At 37.3% G+C, this 22,162-nt stretch overlaps 1 protein-coding gene across 4 annotated transcripts in view; it reads right to left on the bottom strand.

Moving 5' to 3' along the window:
- ptprub (protein tyrosine phosphatase receptor type Ub) overlaps positions 1-22,162 on the bottom strand; it is a 222,382-nt gene that overhangs the window by 101,938 nt on the left and 98,282 nt on the right. For all 4 annotated transcript variants that reach the window (XM_028012575.1, XM_028012576.1, XM_028012578.1 and 1 more), the window contains exon 3: positions 5,431-5,702. In XM_028012575.1, the coding sequence (XP_027868376.1) occupies positions 5,431-5,702 (272 nt within the window). The remainder of the gene's footprint in view (positions 1-5,430; positions 5,703-22,162) is intronic.

The following is a 22,162-nucleotide window of genomic DNA, read 5'->3' as shown; positions in this document are numbered from 1 at the left end:
GTAACGTGACACAACGTGCAAAAGATTAAGGTATATACTGGCTCAAATAATTCAATCAGTATTTGAAGTTACAATAAACTCTTTGAAGGAATCGTGGTGAAGCTCTGGAGCAAAGCGGGCTTTAAGATGTCTGTTGTTCTTTTGATGTTTTGACTCCGTTTCGTTCGCCCGATAACGCGAGGGGATGGCCAGCGCTAAAGAAAACACCCAGCCTTTAACATCCTCATTCTCTTTCATCTGTTTTGTCTGTGTAAAAGGAGAGCAGTGGCTTGTTGCAAGATGAGACTCACTGTCATTCCACAGTGATGAGGTCTTTTGACTGCTGAGGGATTAGCAATGTAAGCCATGGCATCCGCGCCTTTGCGGGGGCAGATTGTTTTGCTCCCTTTGTGCTCAAAAGCAGTATGAGGTCAACTGAGAAAACGTGACATGTAAGAGAAGAAGTGGAGGGAGAAAAAATAAATAAATCAAATCTACAGCTTTAATTCTTCTTGTCACATTAGGATGCACTTGCTCTAATGTTGCCAATTCTTTGTAATCAAATCCCCAATATTAGCAAATTTAATCCAATCAATTTGAGCAGTATGTTTTCCTCAACATGAGATAAAAGCCAGGCTATTAGTCTTTTAAGCTGCTCTATTAAAAGGTTGTACAGTCAATACTCATTTCTTGGGTAGTCTTCTTCTACTGTTGAGTTTGTTTCCTCCTCCTCCTCTTCCTCATGAGCCATTTTAACCCTCCTTCTACTTTGTGCTGCATCTCATTGGAAGCCACTGCATCATTCTGACACACTTAAAGCACCAAACTATTAATTCCTCTTGAACTATTTTCATGTTTACAATAAAAAAAAACTCCTATGTAATTTAATGGGGTTTTGTTGCATTGCATAAACATTTCTGTAAATAAAAATCTGAAAGGTTTGGAAAGCATTTGTATGCAACCTCTTTTACTCTGATACCCCTAATTGCTCATCTAGGAAAGAAAGTCTCTAAAGAAGTCACTTAAGAGCTCTCCTGTGTACTGAATACAGTGTAAGTAGAGTTGTTCTGTAAAAGCTTAAGAAATGTATCGAGTACATTAGTGAAGGGAAAGCATTATGAGGACAAACAAAAAGGAAAAGTTTGTCACGAACCATACCTGGACATGTTGTGACATGAAAAAATTTGAAAGGTTCAAGGCCGGTGAATATTATTGTAAACCACCGTGTACGCCTAACCATTAGCTGTGATGTTTTCAAATACATAAATCCACAGAGACAATTAAAGAAAGGATAAAGGAAACAAATGGGTTTGAAAACCATTTTCAAAGGACTGAAGAAGAAAAGAAACTGCATTATAAGAAGTATTTTTGTTGCATTTATGACATATCTGATTCAATGTTAAGACAGAGAGAAGTAGTGCGTAATGAGAATCAGCGAGTCGCTTTTTGGAGAGATCACACACAGCAGAGAACCACTCTGGGGAGAGAAGCAACCATTTTCAGCTCTCGTTGTTCGATGTTCAGCATAAATGTAACTCATGTTTAATATATCTATTAAGGGAAGTGTAAAAATAATGGTTTGCACAAAAAAAAAAAGAACCTGGCTGAAAGCATCTCATCTTCTGGTTTATCATTAAACTTGATTTTCCTTCACATTTACTCAACAGCTTTAGCTTTTGATTATATTTAGGATGATTTCATATGACATACCATTTCCCATAACAAACTTTAAAATACAATGTCCATAATAATTAATTAAAAATAAATAGTCTGAAAAACAGCTACATGTGGGCCGGCTCTTGAGGAAGATAATCTCACAAAAAGCTTTGACAAGTGTCACATTTTGTGGAGACTAATAATAATTTTATGCTAAAGTCCAATGTTCACTTATGTTTATGTATCAAAATAATAAATATAGGGCTGTTTTATATAGCAGGAGTAAAAATAATTGTTGCTTTTGTGATTGATATAGATGTCATAAGTTTGTGGTACATTTCTGTTTTAATTGTTTGCATAAATCCATAATTCAGCTTTCAAACAAAGTGTGTAAATTTTATCTATTTATATTTTAAATGATCTAAATTTGCCATGTATTAATTTCAATTAACATTTCATGAACCAAAATAGGAATATTAAGTGAAAAACAAAGTTGGGGAAAATAAGTTACTAACATCAAAAAAAGTTAATGTTCCAATTAACTTTTATTTTTCTTTTCAAATAATCCTTTCCTGATAACTAATTCAGGAGTTCAAACTGTTTCTACCTTCAGAAACTGTAACTGCAAAATGCAGCCAGAATACTTCTGTAATAATAATATATTAGTCATATATAATAACTCTCCATGTCAGTCAGAGAGACCAAACCAGTCTGCATTATACAGCCATTATACAACCAATACTTACATGATTCTGTTTCAGTAAGATTTTTTGAGATGAACTTTTTTCTTGAAGCTCCATCAGATGATATTGTTTGATAAGTATACCTGTTTGGTTGGAAAAGCTGGAAAGGTTCAGGGAAGTAAACACACAGGAAGGTATCTGAGTACAGTTAACCTGCCCCTACATGTTTATCTCTGCCAACAACTTTACATCATGTTTCACTGGCAGTTCGTTGGAAGGGTGAATTTTTTTTTTTTTAGCTTCTTTGCTTTATCTTTTTATCTTTTTCTAGTTTTCTTATTTGTTTTTGCACAAAGCTCCATCAGGTTTCCAATGAGGAGTTTTGACCAGTGGGTAACATTTTCTTGTATGTTTTATCAATATGCAATTAAAATGAGCTATGATTATTATATTATCCCGCAGTTATTTTAACTAAAGACCATCACAATCAGGTGATTGTTGATGCAAATGTATCTCCAGCATGCCATGCCCTTCGACTTATTTACAATTGTTTTAGTAATTAATATGGACAGATTAATAAATAAATTTTCTGTTAATTTTAACATAACCCCTGCAATTAATACCTTTCTACAAATCCCTTTTGCTTAGAAGAAAGCAATAGGTCCTACCTAAGATTATACAAGGCTAGAGCATTCAGATATCATTCCACTTTGTCTCTGTAAATCGCCCAGCCGTTCTTATGCTCTCTTATCTTCAGGTCATACCAACGGTCTTTGAAACAGCAAAAGGCCAATAGCATCACAGATCTTTGACCATACTCAACAGTGGGCGTAATGTGTTTAGCTTCACAACAAGCTCTTCAGGAGCATTTGTTGCCAAAATGCTAAATCTTAGTCTTATCTCTGTAAAGCACACAGTTTCATGACATTTAGCAAAATCTGTATGTTTACATTTCTGACTGTACAGAAAAGACTTTTTCCTGGAATGCCTCCTAAACAACTGGTTGGTATGTAGATAGTCCCTAAAGGTTCCTATGGCAGCTTGTTGACCCCAACATGCTGATCTTTGCTGCAGTATCCTAACAATAAGCTTTAGGGGGTTTTATAACCTCTCCAACCAGTGGTAAAAAGATACCATTGTTCTTCGTAAAGCCTTCTTTGCAAAGAAGCAGTTGTTTTAAGCTTTATAATCATTGTTTTCTTTATAAACTTTTAGAATGGAGAAGCAGCAATTTTCTTGTATCAATCTCCTGCCTGTCACACTCTCATGTCTCCCACCTTTTTTGAAAACTCACAAAAAAAAACCTCAGAGTTTATATCCAAGGGAGATATGAACTAATGGACTGCTAATGAACAGTTTCTGTACATTTTGATACAAATATTGAATGCTTCACTGAAATAAATAATCACAGAATTGTTAGAGTATTCGTGCCCCTGGTGATTTTGTGAAAATTTTTCGGTAATATGAGATCTTTGCTTCAGTAAAAAGGTCTACTCAAACTGAAGTCTAGATTTTTCTATATTTTTCAGTGTGTGTTTATGCTGCTGCTGCAAAAAAGTAATTTTTTCAAGCCTTTTTTTACGCTTCGTTACCACATGTGTGGAGATTGCTGTATAAAACTTATCAGTGTCACCAAAACTTGTTACAAATAGACAGTGGCAAGATGATCGAAATATAATGCTTAGCGGTGGGACTCAAATATATTTAATTGAGTTAATTACAGTGTCTGTAATTAATTAATTGCTAATTATATGTTAAAAATATAACCAACAATTCACAATCTTTTTGCTGCTAAATTATTTAATAAATACATAAATGAGTTTAACAACAAATATATTGTTTTTACTCTGTTATTTCGGTTATTCAACCAAAGGATTGGTGCTAAGTTCTATGACATCCATTTAACTTTCAAGTTTTTCCAGAATTCCTGGAAAAACTTGAAAGTTTTCATGGAAAACTGATTATTATTCATGGAACTTCTTTAAATAAAATTGTTTTTTTAGAAATATGGGTTATGGATGCTGACATTAGCATTGAGGATGTCTGTGTTGGCTTTTTAGGCTTGAATAGCTTCGGTGATTAGCCAACTCCTTTGTGCACAACGTGCACACAACAACAGCCTTGTCCAGCATCCTGTCAAATTGTTTTTAAATGAAAATTAATCTCCAGGAGAAACGGGTTTGTCATCCATCGCTGTTGTTTGCTGATGTCACTTCTGCATCAAAATTACGGGCATACCAGAAACGTGTTAATACAAAAGTTCTAGCCAGAACCTTGGAATGTAAAAAAAAAAATATATATATATATATATTAATTAATTAATTAATTGAGTTAAACTTTTAACTTTTAAATATTTTATTGGAATTAACATGCTAGAGTCTACAAAAAGTTTTTTTTTTCTATTAAGACTTAGACATCCTTAAGGGAGAGTCATGTCCTGTGCTGTTTACTGCACTTAACTTAAGATTGGATGATGCTGGCTGAAAAGCCTCCAAATGCTCCTACCCCCAGGTTTATACAGTGCTAAGGGCTATTATTTACATAGTCAAGGTCACAACATACAAGGCCAAATAGAATTTAATTAAGTCAGGGGGATTGACAGTTCTTGATAAAATGCGTGCTACTCAACCTAATAGCTTTCTGACAGCTTAGCAGAGTTTGCAGAAAGAAGAAATTGGATTAATAAATGGATAACCCTCACACTCACCTACCTAAGCTATCCACCGCCACATTAGACACCCACAGACGATGACAGTGTGGCTCTGAGAACTGAACGTGATGACATACCAAGCAGCTGGGATGATGCAGCTGGGCGTAATCTCTACCAGAGATTCCCATGTCACATCTGGTTAGGGACCTCAAACGTTAACAATGACTGCATTCGCAGGGGAATCAGTGCTAATTGAATTGCAAATGCAAGTAATTACCACAAGATTCACCTTGAGGCTAAAATAAGAAGTGATCCACAGAATCTTACTAGGTTACATTTTCCAGCTCTACATTGTTGGGGGTCTGTATATCTTCAGTACACGACATGTACTGAGAATCTGACCAGTGTTCACCCAGAGAAGTGTCCGGTAGTTCATCAATGAAAGCACAACAAGCTTCATACCTGGTATTCACTCGGCCAGAAGGTGCTGACTGCCAACTCAACCTGGTGCCACTGTTTGCCGTGAGACCCCGAGGTGTTCCACACCGGACTCCCAAGTGGACCGCCGTTCACCCGCACATACACTCGCAAGGCCCCGGGACTGTGGCCATCACGACTGTACAGGAAGTAGCTGAACTGGACACAATGTGTGTCGTTTTCGCTCAGCGTCTGCAGCAGCAGCTGAGCACGATGACCCGCAGCATGCTGGGAAGAGTTCACCAACATGTAGGACCCTAAAAAGAGAAAAAGAAAAGAACAGAAAACTTAACACGAATCACAAGAACGAGTCAACGCATCACTTTGGGTGTCAAAGCAATCCATTGTCAAAGTTTTTGACTCTTTTCTTCTGCCTTGGAAAGCATACAGACACTTTGAACTTTGATACATTTTGGGATTTTGCAACCATAACTACTAAAGGATTACATTTACTAATTTAAAAATGTCTAAAAGGCAGTTGGCTACACTTTATTTTATTAGAGGACATCAAAGGGGGATTTAAAGCCATGTATGCTTTTAGCACACATTAAAGTTAGTATTTTTGCCGAGTAATTTTGCGAAACTTGGCAGATTGGCTCTGTTTAAGTTGAACAGATAGTCATTTTATCATTACATATTATTATATTTTCCTGCAAATGGAAAATATGGAAATCCTCCCCAAGCTGCTGTGGTGGAACATGAAAAAAAAGTGAAAAAGTCAATAAAATGCCTTCAGTGCTGAATTATTTTAAAATAAAAAATGAAAGCAGCCAGAAACACTCTTGTGTTATCTCTAATGACTCAGTTTCCTACAGCACAAAAAAACCCTCATGTACAGATGGTATGTTCGTCTGTGGGGTTTTACAACGGTACCTTAAGACTCTCACATGTGCACTTTATTAATATGAAATAACTAGAACAGTTTGATTATCAAGGGTTCATCATGTGAGCATTTCTGTACCAAATATTTGCTCAGCTGTTCTTCAACTTACACATTACTGAAAGAGGTTTGCAAATGAGCCACCCTGGAGTTTTTTTATTTTCCTTCTGCAAACCAAAGCAAACATGTCAGAAACGAGTAAATTTGTTTTTAACAACTTTAAGCAGCAAATCGGTAAGAAGAAAATTTGAAACTGTCATCTGACAACTCATTGCTGTGTGGGTGGTTGACAAGAAGGAAAATGAATGCGGGCAGCGAAACGGGGGGACGAAAATCCGCTCTGACTAAGGCGCTAGCTCCTGAATACAGACGCTGTGTGAGAGACGTGGAAAAAGTGACAGACTGAGCGCGGAGAAAGAAGTGACGGTCGGGTTTACCTTTGCAAGGTGATGCCAAGGTAGGAGACAAGATTCACAGCCGCCTCCTCCTTCCCTCCCTCACAGAGCCCCACTTCTAATCAGGACAACATAACCCTATTGCCCTTTGCCAAGCATCTGTCCTGCCTTGAGTCTGTGCCCACTAACGTGATTAGCACGACAATGTTTGGAGACCTTCCTGTGTACTCATATAATCAAGTCTGTTGTCTTTGTACTCCAAGGTCTTTCTGTTCTCAGTCAGAAATGAGCCTGGGAGACGCAGACAGTCACATCGTCGGCGCCAGGTGTCCTGAAGACATTTATTCTTCACTTAAATGTAACAGCATGTGAATGGTGACATATCAAAACTGTGTTTTCTTTTCCGCAGCCCACACGGTCTGCACACATAAATTGGGAAGCTTTCCAGACAGAAGAGTTCTTGCTAAACTTCTAAATGTGTTTCGCACACTGTGCGAACAATTTTAGCAGAAGTACAGTGAGTAATGAGTGCAGAACTGTCCAGCACTAACAAGAAATCTGACCCAGTTTGACCCAGACACCCAAAGAATACCAATTACCTGTTTAAGCACAAAAAGGATCACCTGTATCATTTTGTAGCTTCATGTTTTCCATGAAGAGGTTAAAATTTTTTGAACTATACTTACCACCGACTCTAACAAAAAAGTAACTAAAAAAAGCACCAAAAATAGTCTTTGGAAAGGGCTAAAGCTTAACTGCAGCGTTTGCTTCAAAGCCTTACTGTCAACAGCATCTTCTAATGTGTGTCTTGGCTTGACCTGAGCACTTCTTAATTTATTCTCCTTAAGTTAATTGTTCACAACCTGTCTCCTCTCCTCCATATCGAGTCCTTGAAGGAGGTAATGAAAGGGGCTGAGTGTCACGATCTTTGTGTTTTGGTCATTTGAGTGTGACTAGGGTCTCTCCATATTAGTTCATTTTTACTGAGTTTCTTACTTTTCTCTTCTCTCTCGTTTTGCATATTTTGGTTTAAACTATTAGATTGGCATTACTCCTTAGCTTAAGCTTAATTGGATCCCCTGTTTATATTCGGTTTCTCATGCTCCCATTAGTTTACTTCCTCTCAGTTCCCTGCTTAGATTCTTCCCCAGCTGCTTTGCATTCCTAGATTGTACTCTCCTGGTTTGCATACCACTGTCACGTCCCCAAGGTATTTCAGCTCCTTAGTTTAATTCATTCACTGCTAGACTCAATTCAGTGAGCGAATTCAGAAAGAATCTGGTATATTCCTTTGTTCACTGTTGCCGTCATCCTGATTCCGGTTCGTTTTCCCTTGTGTTCTGTAAGTCCATCAGTTTCATCAATAAATTTCCATTACAATCTTTATCATGCGCCAGCCTCCATCCTGTTGCAGTTTGGGTCCATGACACTAAATATATCTTAGTGTAAGCATTTATTTTGTATTCCTGCATCTACAGTGAACCAGGTCATCATGTAATAACACATGAATCAGTGATTCAGTTGTCCTTCAACTCTCAAAAACTAAAAGCCAAGTTCTTCTCTGCATTTTCTAAAAACTGGTGTTAAGATATACAAAGGTTTGAAAAAAATGATTTAAAAATGCTAATAATTTAGTCAAGCAATCTTATTGTTCAAAACTCTTAATGAGAAGCCAGAGAAAGTCTCACAATGACTAATGTGTTTTTTTTCCAGCTGTATGAAGCAGAAACTGATGTACTGTTTCTCCTCCCACTCCTGTTGTGTCACACTGCAGATCAGCTGGCTGGAAGAAGACCCTTATGCTTTTTTGCCTTGCTTACTAGAAAGACAAGAATTATCCTTTTTGAAAAATATTTTCTGTCTTGTAGCAACCCTGTGGTGGAAACTCAGTTAAATAATAAAGGTAATTGTTTTAAAAGTAGAGTTGGTGAGGTAAAACCTGAGCCAAGAACCTGATGAATTACCAGATAATATCAGCTTTAATTTCAAGTGTCACAAAATTTTATACCATCGTGTTCTGTAAGCGTGGGCAGTTCCTGCATGACACAACCTCCAAACAATTAAAATGTAAAAATGTAAGAAACAATGTGAAAGTCTTGGGGGGCAATAATGAAGTGCAACCCCACCAGCAAATGTGACCTACTTATTTGCAGCAGCAAACAGGCGATACTTCCAGTACTGCACACCCCACACAGGCCTTCACACACATTTTTGAGGCATAAATGACAGAAAAGTTTTACTTTTTACAATCATTTCCTTTTTTAATGCCGATCTGGGCAACTACCCATACAACCTACATCAAAATGTCCCACTGGCTATGAGCACTACACAACCAATAAAGGAAATTGCAGTCATCATCGCAATATCAAAATCAAACAGACTCCTTTTGATTGGCTGCAGAGTTTGAAAGGATATATTTTAAATGCCTTGCATGCATACATAAAGCCAGTAATATACTTTGGATGTTGGACAGACTTTCACTGCCCTCAGATAGAACACTTGATGTGTATTTTTAGCTGGTGAAATGCAAAACTCACAAAGACTATGATGAAGGAAAAAAAAGATTAGTCACGATCACCCTTAATAGCATCATCATAACATTCAGCAATAGTGTCGCTCTTTGTTTTCCTGATATTATGCAGCCCAACCCTTTATCTGATCTTTTTTATATATAAACTCTACTTATCAAGAGAAATATATGTTGCAGAGAACATTGGTGCTTTATTATTGATCTATATGATTTTAGAAGCAATATTAATGATTGCTTTTCTGTTTGAAATGAAACCACTCGTGGTATACGCATCAAATACTTTATCAGAGTCTGTGTAAATATTGCAATGCTGTTAAATGGAGGTAAAATGTTAATAGAGGGTTATTATGCTGTGGGAATTGAATAGAGACCCATGCATAGTTTCAACACGGTCTGAATATGAGAATCCTTGATGTAGGTAAATCGATTTCCCCAAACTAAAAATTGTGAAAAATTAATGAAACGTATTCTATGTGGTAATTTTAGTTTAACCTAGAAATAACAGTACTTAGCAAAACGTAAGGTCAGACCAAAGGTTGCCCAAGACCTTTTTATTATTTTGATTGACATCATCAATAAAATACCATCATAATCTACTTTTACCTGTCAATGTTAAAACGATAAGAACATATTCAATTGCATTTAATTTAATTTGGTTGATTTAATATTCCATAAGTTGAACAGAGCATCCACATCGTGCAATCATACCAAGCAGATGACTATATACGTAATTTTCTCTGGAGTGATAAGTATTCACATACAAGAAAAAGGAAATTAAAAGAAAAATATTTCATTATTCATATATAATGCAAATTGGCTTTTTTTCCCCACCAGCACTTGCTAGCAATGTGCTCCTAATAACTACCACAAGGTGGCAGTAATACACCAAGTTGCTTCCCAACCACAAGAGCTTTTAAGTTTCAATATTTTTTAAGTGTGCTGTGAATTTTTTATACAAAATAATTGTTCCTTCTTATTTTATTTATCTAATCAGTTACATTTATAAATGTTAGATGAGAATTCAAAAGTGGAAGGCAAAGGTGAATAACATCTTTACTGACAGAGCTTTTTTAAAATTTACATTAATCTATTGACCTGGTGAAAAGAAAAGAACACAAAGATCCCACACAAGCATAAATATTAAAGGTATATATATATATACAAACGTGCACCTTTAGTTCACTGTGTTTGCATCACCAGAACCAAAACTCAACAAGTCATCCTAAATGAAAAGTAACTCCCATTAAAATATTAGTTATCAATCATATTTCATATCACTATTGCCTTTTCTCAGACAATGTTTATCATTTTTCATAATTTCAGTCCCTGTAATTTCTGAGTGATGATGTCTGCAGCTTTGGGCTAAATTGACATCCAATGTAAAAACAACCTGAAAGACTGACACTGTGTCTTCTACTGTCTGTTTGTTGGAGTTGTGTGTTGTTTGCCAAAATAATCGATTGGTATTCCTGCAGAAATGGCTGTTCTGATGTAGTGTTTATATTCAGAATACATTGAATTGATATCATTTCTTGTATCTGATTAGCACAGATATAGGCATCTAAAAGATGGAATATATAAAGAGTACACTTGTGTTTCATTTATTTATTTAATAAAAGGAGAATAAATCTTTAAGTATTGTGCCACTAAGAACAGGGAAGTCCTGATTTCAATTTTTTGTTTGTTTGTTCCTGACTGCTTGATTTTGTCATCTCCGGGGTCACCTTATTTCCAAATATGTTGTTTTCCATCAGCCAAGACTGCAGCTTCAGTGAAGCACTGTTATTATACAGCAAATTGACTAAATCGGGGTGTCAAACTCAATTTCACCAAGTGCCACTTCAGCATACTGGCCACCCTCAACGGGCCACATTGACGGTATAAATCAGGAATGCCCAAGTGCAACTTTTAGATGCGTCCCTGCTAAAACATACCCCAGACAAAAAGTTGACTTCCCTCATTAGCAGCAACTCAGTTCTGCAGAGGCCTATGAACGAGTCAATGATCCAGGTGTGTTAGAGAAAAAACGCATCTAAAGTTGCAGAGTGATGGGTCTGGAAAACTAGACTTGGGCAACCCTAGCATAAATGTATGAAAATACAATGTTAAAAATAAATTAAACAACACCTCATATTGTTAAATAACTGATTTTATGTATTCAAGTTTTAAATATTACATTTGAGTTTGCATGGATGTAAAATTACTGCTCAGTTTAAAAATTACAATATTTTTAAACTGAGCAGTTTAAAAATATGCTCAGTATTTTTAAACTGCTCAGCTAAACTTCGCTCTTTAGCTTGTTAGCTTGTCGATGTTTCAGTTTTATTCGCTGGGAAAATTAATCTTTGTCTGCTTTAAAGATAAGCAGACAAAGAATAAAAACAAGTTTTGATATTAACTCTCAACTTCATTCACAAAACTTTTTCGTTATTTATTACACAACGAACATGTATTTCACATAAGAACAAAACAATGAGGTGATGTTGCCTGTCCTTGAACACAAAGCTGATCCTCTTCACCCTGTCACCAACTCACACACATCCTCATTGTGTTGTGTTGTGTAAATAAACACAACACAAGCAAAATCAATAAACTATATGCATATGCCAGTATACTGAGCTTTGGTTTTACATTCATTCTATCTAAATTAAGTTTGTTCGTGCTTACCAATGTTTTCTGGCCGGATGTCTGGCACCGTTTTCCCCTGGTCAGTTCGTCCATGTCCGGTTTTAGTTCTATTCTGTGGAAATCCGCAAAATGGCGTGTAGGTTTTCGTCAGTAATGCGCGATCTGGTCTTGGTCTTGTTTAAATTCATTATTGAAAACATCTGTTCGCACAGATAGATGCTTCCAAACGTGGACAAAAAACACGAGCTGCATGGAGCCGAAGCTGTGGCATCAACTCAGGGGGCAGGAGACGGTAAAAGTCCTCGATTGAAACATCACGGAACTTCGCTCGTTAGCTTGTTAGCTTGTCGATGTTTCAGTTTTATTCGCTGGGAAAATTAATAATCAGCTTGAGGTGACTCTGCTGCACTCTAGTGGCGAGAAGCCGTAATGTTGGCTGGTAAGAATCTGAAGGCATTATAGGAGATGTAGTTTGTAGTCAATTCGTGCTCAAAACCTATTTTAAGTCAATCAATGGGGCTGTAAAACGGTGGTGGGGGGGAGAGGGCCACATAAAATGACTTAGCGGGCCACATGTGGCCCGCGGGCCTTGAGTTTGACACATGTGGACTAAATCATTACAGACGTCACTGCAGCTGCATTCACGTTATCACCGAAAAGATTTATGTCTTCAAAATGAACACCACAATCTATAATCAATTAAATAAATGTGTGGAAAACATGGCAAACATGGGAGACTTTAAAGATTATTGTACAACAATGAATATTAATACTATGCATATGTGCTGCTACAGTAAATGTAATTAGTTTATCCAGGCTAACCAACATTGAATCAGTTTCCGCTTTGCAATATTGCTTGTTGGAAAATAAAAAATAATGGTGGCTTGTACAGCTAATTAAAAAGACATCTTGAGAATAGCATGGATTCAAATTGTTGTGCAGAATGGGAGAGTTCCAGAAATGTCAAGGATATTCAGAACATTGAATTGATTTTAATAACTTTAATGTACTTAAGGTGGGTGGTCTACACCTCTGTGCTGTAGGAACAGGCTAGGATTGTATTAAGATGCTGTATAAGAGGATATTCCATCTTTCTCAGATCAATATAAACAACGAACATTAGCAAAAAAAAAATTCTGCTACATTTTTAAAAGTGGCATTAAAAAAATAGTGCCAAGATTTAAACTTTTTTTCTTAATGGAGGTAGTTTTGTTTTCTATTGTTTTTTATTTCTTTTTAAAATGTTGGAATCAATGGGAAATTCATAATACTTTATCTTATGTGTTTGCTTGTTTGCTTTCAATTATGCTGTTCTCTGGTGCACTTTAAAACCACGTACCAAAGGGACTATTCACTTCAATATTTTAACAAGCACAACTTTTTATTTTTATACCCTGCCAATAAAAAGTAATCAACATAACTGTCCTTTTTTGACCAAAAAATAGATGCAAATGCAAAACTGATTTTTATGAAATAATAACAATTAAATAAAAATATTTAACACATAATATTGAATGATTATAATGTGACTGACCTAATTCAACAGAAGTTCAGCCAGTTGGTGCTCGTAGTTTTACAATAACTGGAATGGAAGATCACCTAAGTGCAGTGACCGTGTCCCAAGTGATTGTACAACTACAATTAAATTCCTGTCTCTATTTCAGTCTCAGCTCTGCAAATCTTATAAAGACATACACCAAAAGACTGTAATTACAGAAAAGGGTGCTTTTATAAAGTGCTGACACAAGGGGACTGAGTACACTTGCGTGTCCCACTTGCATTTTTATCAGTTTCCTTCGACTTGACAATTGTGCACTTTTCTGTGTTGGTATAGGTTGTTATTTACAGTTATTTCAAATTTGTGTTTTTAATGAGACAAAACATAAAACAGTTCAAGGGAGCCAAGTATTTTTTCAAGATAAAATTTAGGTTAATTTCTTCTTCATTTTAGGTGATTTATTGCCTAGCATTTGTCATTATCTTCTTACCAACATCAATATTCACAATCAAACATTGAGTGATTATACAACAGAAAAGAAATCTTTATCCAACAAACACTATTGTAATCTAAGCATATTTATGGAGGGTAAGAGGGCCTTTATACACATTAATATGCTAATTTCAGGCCCACACATTTCTGCCGGTGGTGATGTGAAGAAAGGCCTTTAAGCATAGGCACATTGTTTGTATTCTGTTCGACTTTCTCTAGGGTGCCTATAGAACTGCAACATAATTGCCGAACCCTGTGAAAGGGCACTTATGACAAGAGATGAGGGAAAAAATCATTCAGCTTCTTGTCACTAACGGACACCTTGGGACAAACAGAAACTGCTGATAAAATGGAAAAATAAAGAGCAACTTTTTGGGGTCAGGGGAACACTTATGAAGAGGTCCGCCATGGGAAGAAGGTGTTTTTACAGATAAATGACTAAATATTAACCTGAAGGTCAGTTAATTTAGCTTTACCTTGAATTTGGAAAACTCATTAACAACTCCACAGAAAATCTGGAGATAAAGGATTTTTATAGGTGAAGAAAGAGAGTTTATATTAGGAATTCCTTGTTTGCATATTCATATTGCAACCTTCAGTGTCTTTGACCTAATTAGCAGTATATTGCTGTCTTTAGAATGAGACTTTTGACATGCTTTTCCTCCATAATCATAAGTAATTTCCTCTGTTTCAGCCAGGTATGTGATATATTCAGTTTCATTACTTTTTTTGACAAGTCTATTGGGATTTAGTATGTTATGTATTGAGTTGTTGCACATGACGTTATGCTGTTCAGAATGCATCTCACTCCGAGTGCATCCCACTCCAACATGTGTGCACAGCATCTCCTGTGAAACTCATCAAACAACAGATAGTTGGTTGCCTAAAATTGCTTCTACTTTGTCTATTTCACTGTAACAATGGCCATAGGGTGCTGCACAGTCAGCTGCATAAACAGTCAATGATGCAAAAACCAAACTTGTACATTTTTTGTAAACCTTTTGACGAGAAAAGAAGATGATGAAGGATAGAAGCAGTCTGTCGCTGCTGCTTTGTGGCCCTCTGTATTTGCAAATTTACAGGGAACAACTCTTACAAAGTAAAGATTTACATATTTATATATTTCATAACTAAGTGAGCTAAGTATGTTGTAGGTCTGTCAACCTGATGTGTCAACAAACCTATTAAGAGGGAGAAGGCAGGTCGGTTTCTAATGGAGAAGATAGTCCAAAATATGAACAAACTATTATCCATTCATGCTTATTCATGGGGGGTTATTGTGGGGAAAATTTAGGTCACAAATATACAGTACAGCAAAAAAAAAAAGTTTCTTCCGAGGGTAACTTAAAATCACCCTCAGAAAGAGGAGGAACAGTTTGAGAGGAGCTCAGTGTAGAGCTGCAACCTGAAAGCATCAAAAGCTGCCAACTGAGATAGTTTGAGAACTTGGACAAGACACCTTGAGCTCACCCTAATGAGCTGGAAGAGGAGCGGGAGGATGTGAATCAGAAAATAAAATTAAAGTAAAATAAAGACACAACTAAGAAATCTTCTAAATTAAAGTTTTTGTGTTGATATCCTTTTTTGGCTTTTCTTTAAAATGCCCAAAATTGAGTATTTTTGAAATTACTCTTAACTTTGTGGTCAGTTTCATTCTCTTATTTTCATGTTTTATTTTTTATTAACCAGCAAAAAAAAATCTGATGAAACAGCACTGTGTAGTTCTAGCAAACATGCCTCCCTCATATCCCCCAACTCCATACCCACAAGCACAGTCCAGCACCTTTTATGAATTGCACACCAAAGCACCATAAAATCTGATAAAGTTCCATCTATCCATTGATGCTCCAGCCAAGGGCAAAAGAACCTCCATAACAAGATTAGGACTGGTCCAGTGCATCATAATTCATATGGTGAGCTGCTGGACAACAACCTGGTCACAGTTTGTAGGGGACACTATCTGTGGCAGGCCGCAGCAGATCAAAGTGATAAGTAGAAGGTGGAGATGTGCAGGCCTGATGCATTACAATAGGTGGGGTCAAAAAATAAGGAAGGGGCACACAAAGGCGCAAACTGTTAGCATAAAAAGTGCTTTAGTTGTGACTTTTAAAGGTTGTACATATGGTCATAGTGAAGTATAAGAGCACCCTGCCTCAGGTTTAAGGTTTTATGTATCAGAATATAATAAAACAATGCATACAATATCTTGACCTTACATAAATAACATTTCAGATAAACATTACTTATTACAGTGTGTCACCAGTTAGGCTTACGTTAATAACAAATAGAGAAAGTCAGAGATGTAATGTCTGATGGTAGGTTGCAGATGCACTACGAAATCTGCTGGCAGATTTTTTTCCAACAGCCTTTAGAAATGGGAGTTGGGAGTGTTTTGGAAATATCGAGGGTAAAGTAAGACTCTGGACTCTCCAGTGAATACAACAAAAAACTAACCTTGCTAACAATGATATTAGCCAGCTTAAAATCCAAAAGATAGTGTAAGAAGTAGGTTTTATAATTATTTTGTCTTTGTTATTTAAAATAAAACCTGTTCTGTATACATGGTTTGAGATTCCATGTGCTTATTAAACAGGTGACTGACATAATATCAGCTAGAAATACATACTTTAAATGCTATTAATTAATGCTCCTAGAGAGAAATGTGCATTAGCTGGCCAAATTTTTACAAAAATCAGAGACTTTGTGATTGCTGCATCCATATTAGTGAACTTTATTGTAAAACTTTAACCAAAATATATTTCTCATGTTGAAAGATGGCAACCCAGAGAGAAATGGAGACAGAAGCTGCCTTTACAGCCTCAGTCACACCCACCTCTCAGTTGCAGGAGTCCTTCAAAGATCTGTGCAGGCCATTGCTAAAGGCAGAAGCGGTGCTGAAGGGAGCCATAATGCTGGATCACCACAACTGTTATTATGTTTTAATTAAAGGTTCAGTCACATTGTTGAAGCACTGTTAAAAAAGAACAGAACACTCTTTCTGCTGCCAAAGAAATCAAAGGTGCGCTACAATCAGGTGAAGCTCATCAAAAGCACTAATTCACTGATTATCTGCAAGTTTGAGTGTTTCTATAAAGGCAGAAGTTCTGGCTGTACGCTTTTGAACATGCAGTTCTGCTTCAACACAAAGGTAGATCTAGGATCAAGATTTATCCACACTGGTGGATAAACAACAGTACAATAGAAAAGGACAAGAATCCTAAACCACAATGCTAAATCTGCAATCTCCATGTGGAACGTTCACTATAGAGTCTACCATCAAAGCTAACACTTTAAAAGAAACAGAATTGTAGTTTTCTTTATTTTATTTTTTTTCTCCACAAGCTTCTCCTTGTACAGCATAAGCTACTCGGCACATCTTTGCTCCTCTGACACCCAAGGCCAGAGACCAAGTAATCTCAAATACACAAGAAACAAGAAAGACCAAAGGTCTGAATATAATGGGATCAATAGCTGTGTTAGGGTTTAAGAAGCGTCCTTGGTGCTGTCTGCTATTCCATTACTGTTAGTCTGAGCCCCGGTCGGCTCTCAGTACATCAGCCTTGATGCTCATCTTTTCAGTGCTCGCCTTCTCCATGCACTCTCTCCGGAGGTCGCCTGGGATTTGAGACTCAATCTCCCAGGGTCCGGTGACCTCCCTCCTCGCAACTGGGTGTTTACTTGCTGCTGTCCACAATATCCTTCTGCACAAATATATAATAAATAAACAAAGTGCTGAGCAGGGTGGTGAATGGAGGTCTGGCTGTGAGCCTGAAAGGCAAATTAGTGTTGTCATTTCCCTGATGTTTGGTCTCACTCTGTCTCACAAATGTAAAATTACCTCATTATACTGTGAAATTGTTCACAGAGCAATAAGAGCTTTCAGTACACTCAGAGAGATTCATTAACAGCAGCTGTTAATGTGTTTGTACCCATCACTGCTGAAAGTAAAGGACAAATAAAGTTCTTGTTTTAAATGATTGTTAGTTTTCTTTTTTTATGCTTTTCTCTCTTTTTTTTGCCTGCCTGACCTTATAGATAATTGGACGCAGCTCGGAGGCATGTAAGCAACATAGATGGAGACTTTGATAAAAGGGAACCCGTGGAGAGAATAGACATGCTTCCTTCTTAATGGAAGCTCTCATATGGGGACAAAGCAATAATAAGACATCACACAGACTTAATCGACTTACAGCAATGACACACAATGACAGTGTTCCTACTGGGAGTCAGGGACTGACCTTAAAATAAAATAAAAAAAAGCTTTCCTCTGAACACCCAGCATTATAGCATTATGGGTGTCCTCTCTTTATTAAAACGTCAGCGTTTCTGTTCATATGTAGATGTCCAATGTTCTTTTTTTAAGAGGCATTTTATGCTCCTAATGTGCTTTACTGGAGAAACTTCACAGCTTTCCCTGAGCTGTGTAAAATAAATTGTTTTTAAAATTTGATCCTTTTTTTTTTCTTTCCGAACAGATAACTGATATTTTGCCAAGTCCTGGCACCTCTGGACATTACTGTTAACTCATTCATCGAGTTTTCCATCTTCCTCCTCTTCCTCGCACCAATACAATTGATATCGAGAGATGCCTTAACACTCAGAACAAGTACAATGGTAAAATATGAAAGCAGCGGGGCACTATTATTTTACAAAAATGGACAATTACAACCATCTCTGGCAAGTAAGATTTATTTTATGCGCTGTAACTACCCATAAAGGGACAGATGGACGGTAGGGATGGATGTTAGTTTAGAGATTTTTAAACTCCTTAAGTGCTTTAGTGGAGAAAAATGACAACTTTTTCAGAGTTGAGCAAAATGAAATGTATTTTTTAACAATCCTTTTTGTTTTCTTTCAGAACAGATAACTGATTGCTTGCCAAGCTCTGGCACTGTTAGAGGTTATTGTTAACTCATCTGTCAAGTTTTTCATTCTCCTCCTCCTCACACCAACAGTTTGCAAAGATAACAAAGGCAGACTTGAGGCTAGAACAACGATTAAAGTACAACTTATTAAAGTAGTGAGCCCTTCGTATTGTTGAAAAACGGCAGGCACAACCATATTTGCCATGCAACGCTTATTTTACAAGACGAACCCAACACCCTTTTGAGATAGTATATACGTATATTTATATATATATTGGACAAGCTGCCAGTTAATTAAAGCATTTATAGCTTCAAGAAGTCAATAGCCATCTTCTTTTCAAAAAATAATTCAGCCATGTAGAAGACATGATTATACAATCACTTGATAGCAAATTATGTAATGAAAAGAAACAAGAGTTTCAGCTAATTTTTAATGTCCATATTACAGATTTTTCAGGTTGAAATTGCCAGACTTTTCATTTTACTATGAAGGAAGGATGAGCAGAAGGGAACACAGTCTGTAAAATATTCAAATTAAATAAATACTAAGATTTTCCCATTATCCATTTTGTTTTTCCATATACATCCGAGTCAATTTAAATACATTTTATACTTTTCCAGATCTCTTTTTACTGCATAGAAACCCTGAAGATTTTTGTTCTTTTACTTCATTTTCTTTAGATCACATGTGGATTTAGGAGAAAGAAAAAAAAACATCATTCTATAACAGTCAAACATAAGTTCAAGGCTTTATTTTGTAGCCGCCAATTAACTGGGGTCAAAGTCTGCTATTTGAAGCCAAGTTCCTTCAACACACAAAGAACTAATTTTAATGATGAGCTCCTTTGAATCTAATCCCTGGACACTGCTTCAAACTAAGGATCAAAAGTGCCTTTTCTTAGGGGCGAAAAGACTGAAAATGTTTTCTTTCACACATACAGCTGCTTTAATGGGAGTGAAAATCCGCTGGTACATAAACTTGCCATGCCTGGTTACAGTTGCTCAACTATGAGATTACATGTGCTTGTGTGTGCAGGATAAAGATACACATAATCTTTAGGAATTCAATTAATCTAATTCATTAATGCATTAAAACTGACAAATATTGCAGAGGATTAAAACGCTCTGACTCTCTGGGCTGATGTCAGACCACAACAAGCAGGAATGTTTGCTGTCTATGAACCTCTCTCCTCCTGAAAACACAGCCCAGCTGCGTTGGATGAGGCCATCGAAGAACCGGTGGTTATTCTGCTCCCAAGGCTGACAAACCACCTGAAGAGTAAAACCTAATCTCATTTTCACCCCCTCCATTCATTCCATCATTCACAGCTGAACCTCTGTCACACTCAGTCTCTCCCATTCAAATCATTTTTCATTATCGCTGCCGCCATCCATCAAGTAGTCTCCGTCTCCCACACAACATTCAAGCAAGAGCGGGGTATTGACATTTTCACTTCTTTAAAACAATCCGGCCCCCCCGCCACCCTGCATCGGCTGTGGTATTTTTCACTGACCAAGGATCAACCTCTAATGGCATTCGTTCACTCATTCATTTCTAAATGTTAATAACGGAACAGTTCTCACTTCATCAGACCAACATTTTTCATCTTCCTGCAGTCTGCCCCATTCAGACGGCTTTGAAGTAATATTAGTCATCCGTATCCTGGGTCCTCGTTTTATGAGTTCTCTTTTCTCCACGGCCCTAATTTAAAATGCAAAATCCAGCTAAAAGGTGACAGGAAGGGAAGTATTGAATTAGGCTGCATGGTGCCGGAGGGCCCTCTTAACCTTTTCTGAATGCTTTTAGTTTGTCTACAGCCTTAGCAACACGATTGTTTTTGCTTTTAACTTTATCTGATCCTCTCACTTGAAGCAAGAGCTGGAACTGGTTTTCTCCATTATCCCCACCGCTGGGGACAGACCACTGAGTACGGAGCAGAAATGAAAAGTGCAGGGAGGCAGTCGAGGACTGATGTTCAGGCAGGAAACGAAATGAATTACAAGTACTATTGTCAAAGTAGCCAGTGCCTTCCAGCAGTCGAGGAAGATAAGGCCACGTCAGCAAGTGTTGTTGTCTTCTTCCGAAGGAGAGAGGTGACCTTTTGAATTGTCCTCGAGGCAGTTCAGGATCAACTGCCAGATGTGCCCAAGAGAAAGGCGGCAGTAGAAAAAAGAAATGGCTGTTGCATGGTAAAATATATGGGAAAGGCATGAGGAGGTTGTTGGAAGGTCATTTAAACAGCCCAGGTGCTATTTTAGTCTTATAAGTTTTGAAGAAGCTGTGAAACACAAACATAAGCTTGACAACTTCTTTACTAGGCATACCTGTCTAATTGTTTAGTCTATCTAGATGTGGCATTGTTATTGTGTTCAGAAGTGCTGGTCAGGCTTTATATGCTTGAAGATAAAACTTTCCACAGGAAACAACTGACAACCTTTTGGAAAACAGGAAATAAAATATAAGAAAAATGAAACAATTTAAAATACTTGATGACAGTTTTTACCAGCTAGACAGTTGATATTTATGAGTCACATCTTAGCTGAACTTCCAGAACCTCCTTGTCTGCAGCAGCCGTGTGCATTCAGCAGCTTGTTGTTGCAAAATAAGCTCAGTGACAGAGTGTTTACACAGCTCACAATGGGAATAACATCTTCCCTCAGGCTCTTCAGGTTGGTCAGAGGTGTAATCAACCATGTGGTCAGACTCTATTGCTAACAGACAAACTAGATAACCAGGTGGCCCTGATTAATTTAGTCTTCATTCAGCCAGCGTAAAAAGCCTGAGCAAAGAGCAATGCATCACTGTTAGCGGCGTGGTCAAAGAGCGAGCCCACTGTGGTGTTCGACAAAATGAACATGTCATAGAAGCATCCAGATTACCGTGAAACGGCATGGAGCAGGTTGAGGCTGGAGCCATAAATCAAGAGTACAATAATTGTGTTTTGCTGGACAGCAATCACCTGCAAATACACCTCTTATTTGCACTGGTGTCATGTTACCGCTCCGCACAAGAAATGGCTGCATTCACTTGAGCCTGCCTGGTCACTGCCTCCCTCCCTCGGGGGCAGACCGGACCCACAGTGCTGAGAAAAGATGGCTTGCAAGGAAGACGCTGGGGCTTCTTTTGTCATCCTCCTCAGCAGCGGCTCCAGGTTGTCTCAGAAAACCATAAACCAAACACTCAAAGCACTCAGGAGCAATTTATCAGCTCGTCATCACCTGCAGTGACCACATTAAACCACCTTGAAAGAGAGGCTTTTGCGTAAAAGCACAATTAAAGAGCTTTCATAACATTTGATAAGTGCAGACTATTTTTTATTGCCATCTGTCAAGATCAGCAGATATAATTTCTTCTAAGTGAGATATTATATGAATGATGTGCAATGTTCTGATGTACTGATATAGATATAGATATAAGTTGAGAAAAAT

This window comes from Xiphophorus couchianus, chromosome 3 (genome assembly GCF_001444195.1).
Source record: "Xiphophorus couchianus chromosome 3, X_couchianus-1.0, whole genome shotgun sequence".
Taxonomy (NCBI): Eukaryota; Metazoa; Chordata; class Actinopteri; order Cyprinodontiformes; family Poeciliidae; genus Xiphophorus; species Xiphophorus couchianus.
Note: the sequence above shows the minus strand (reverse complement) of the source record. Positions and strands in the feature narration are given on the sequence as shown.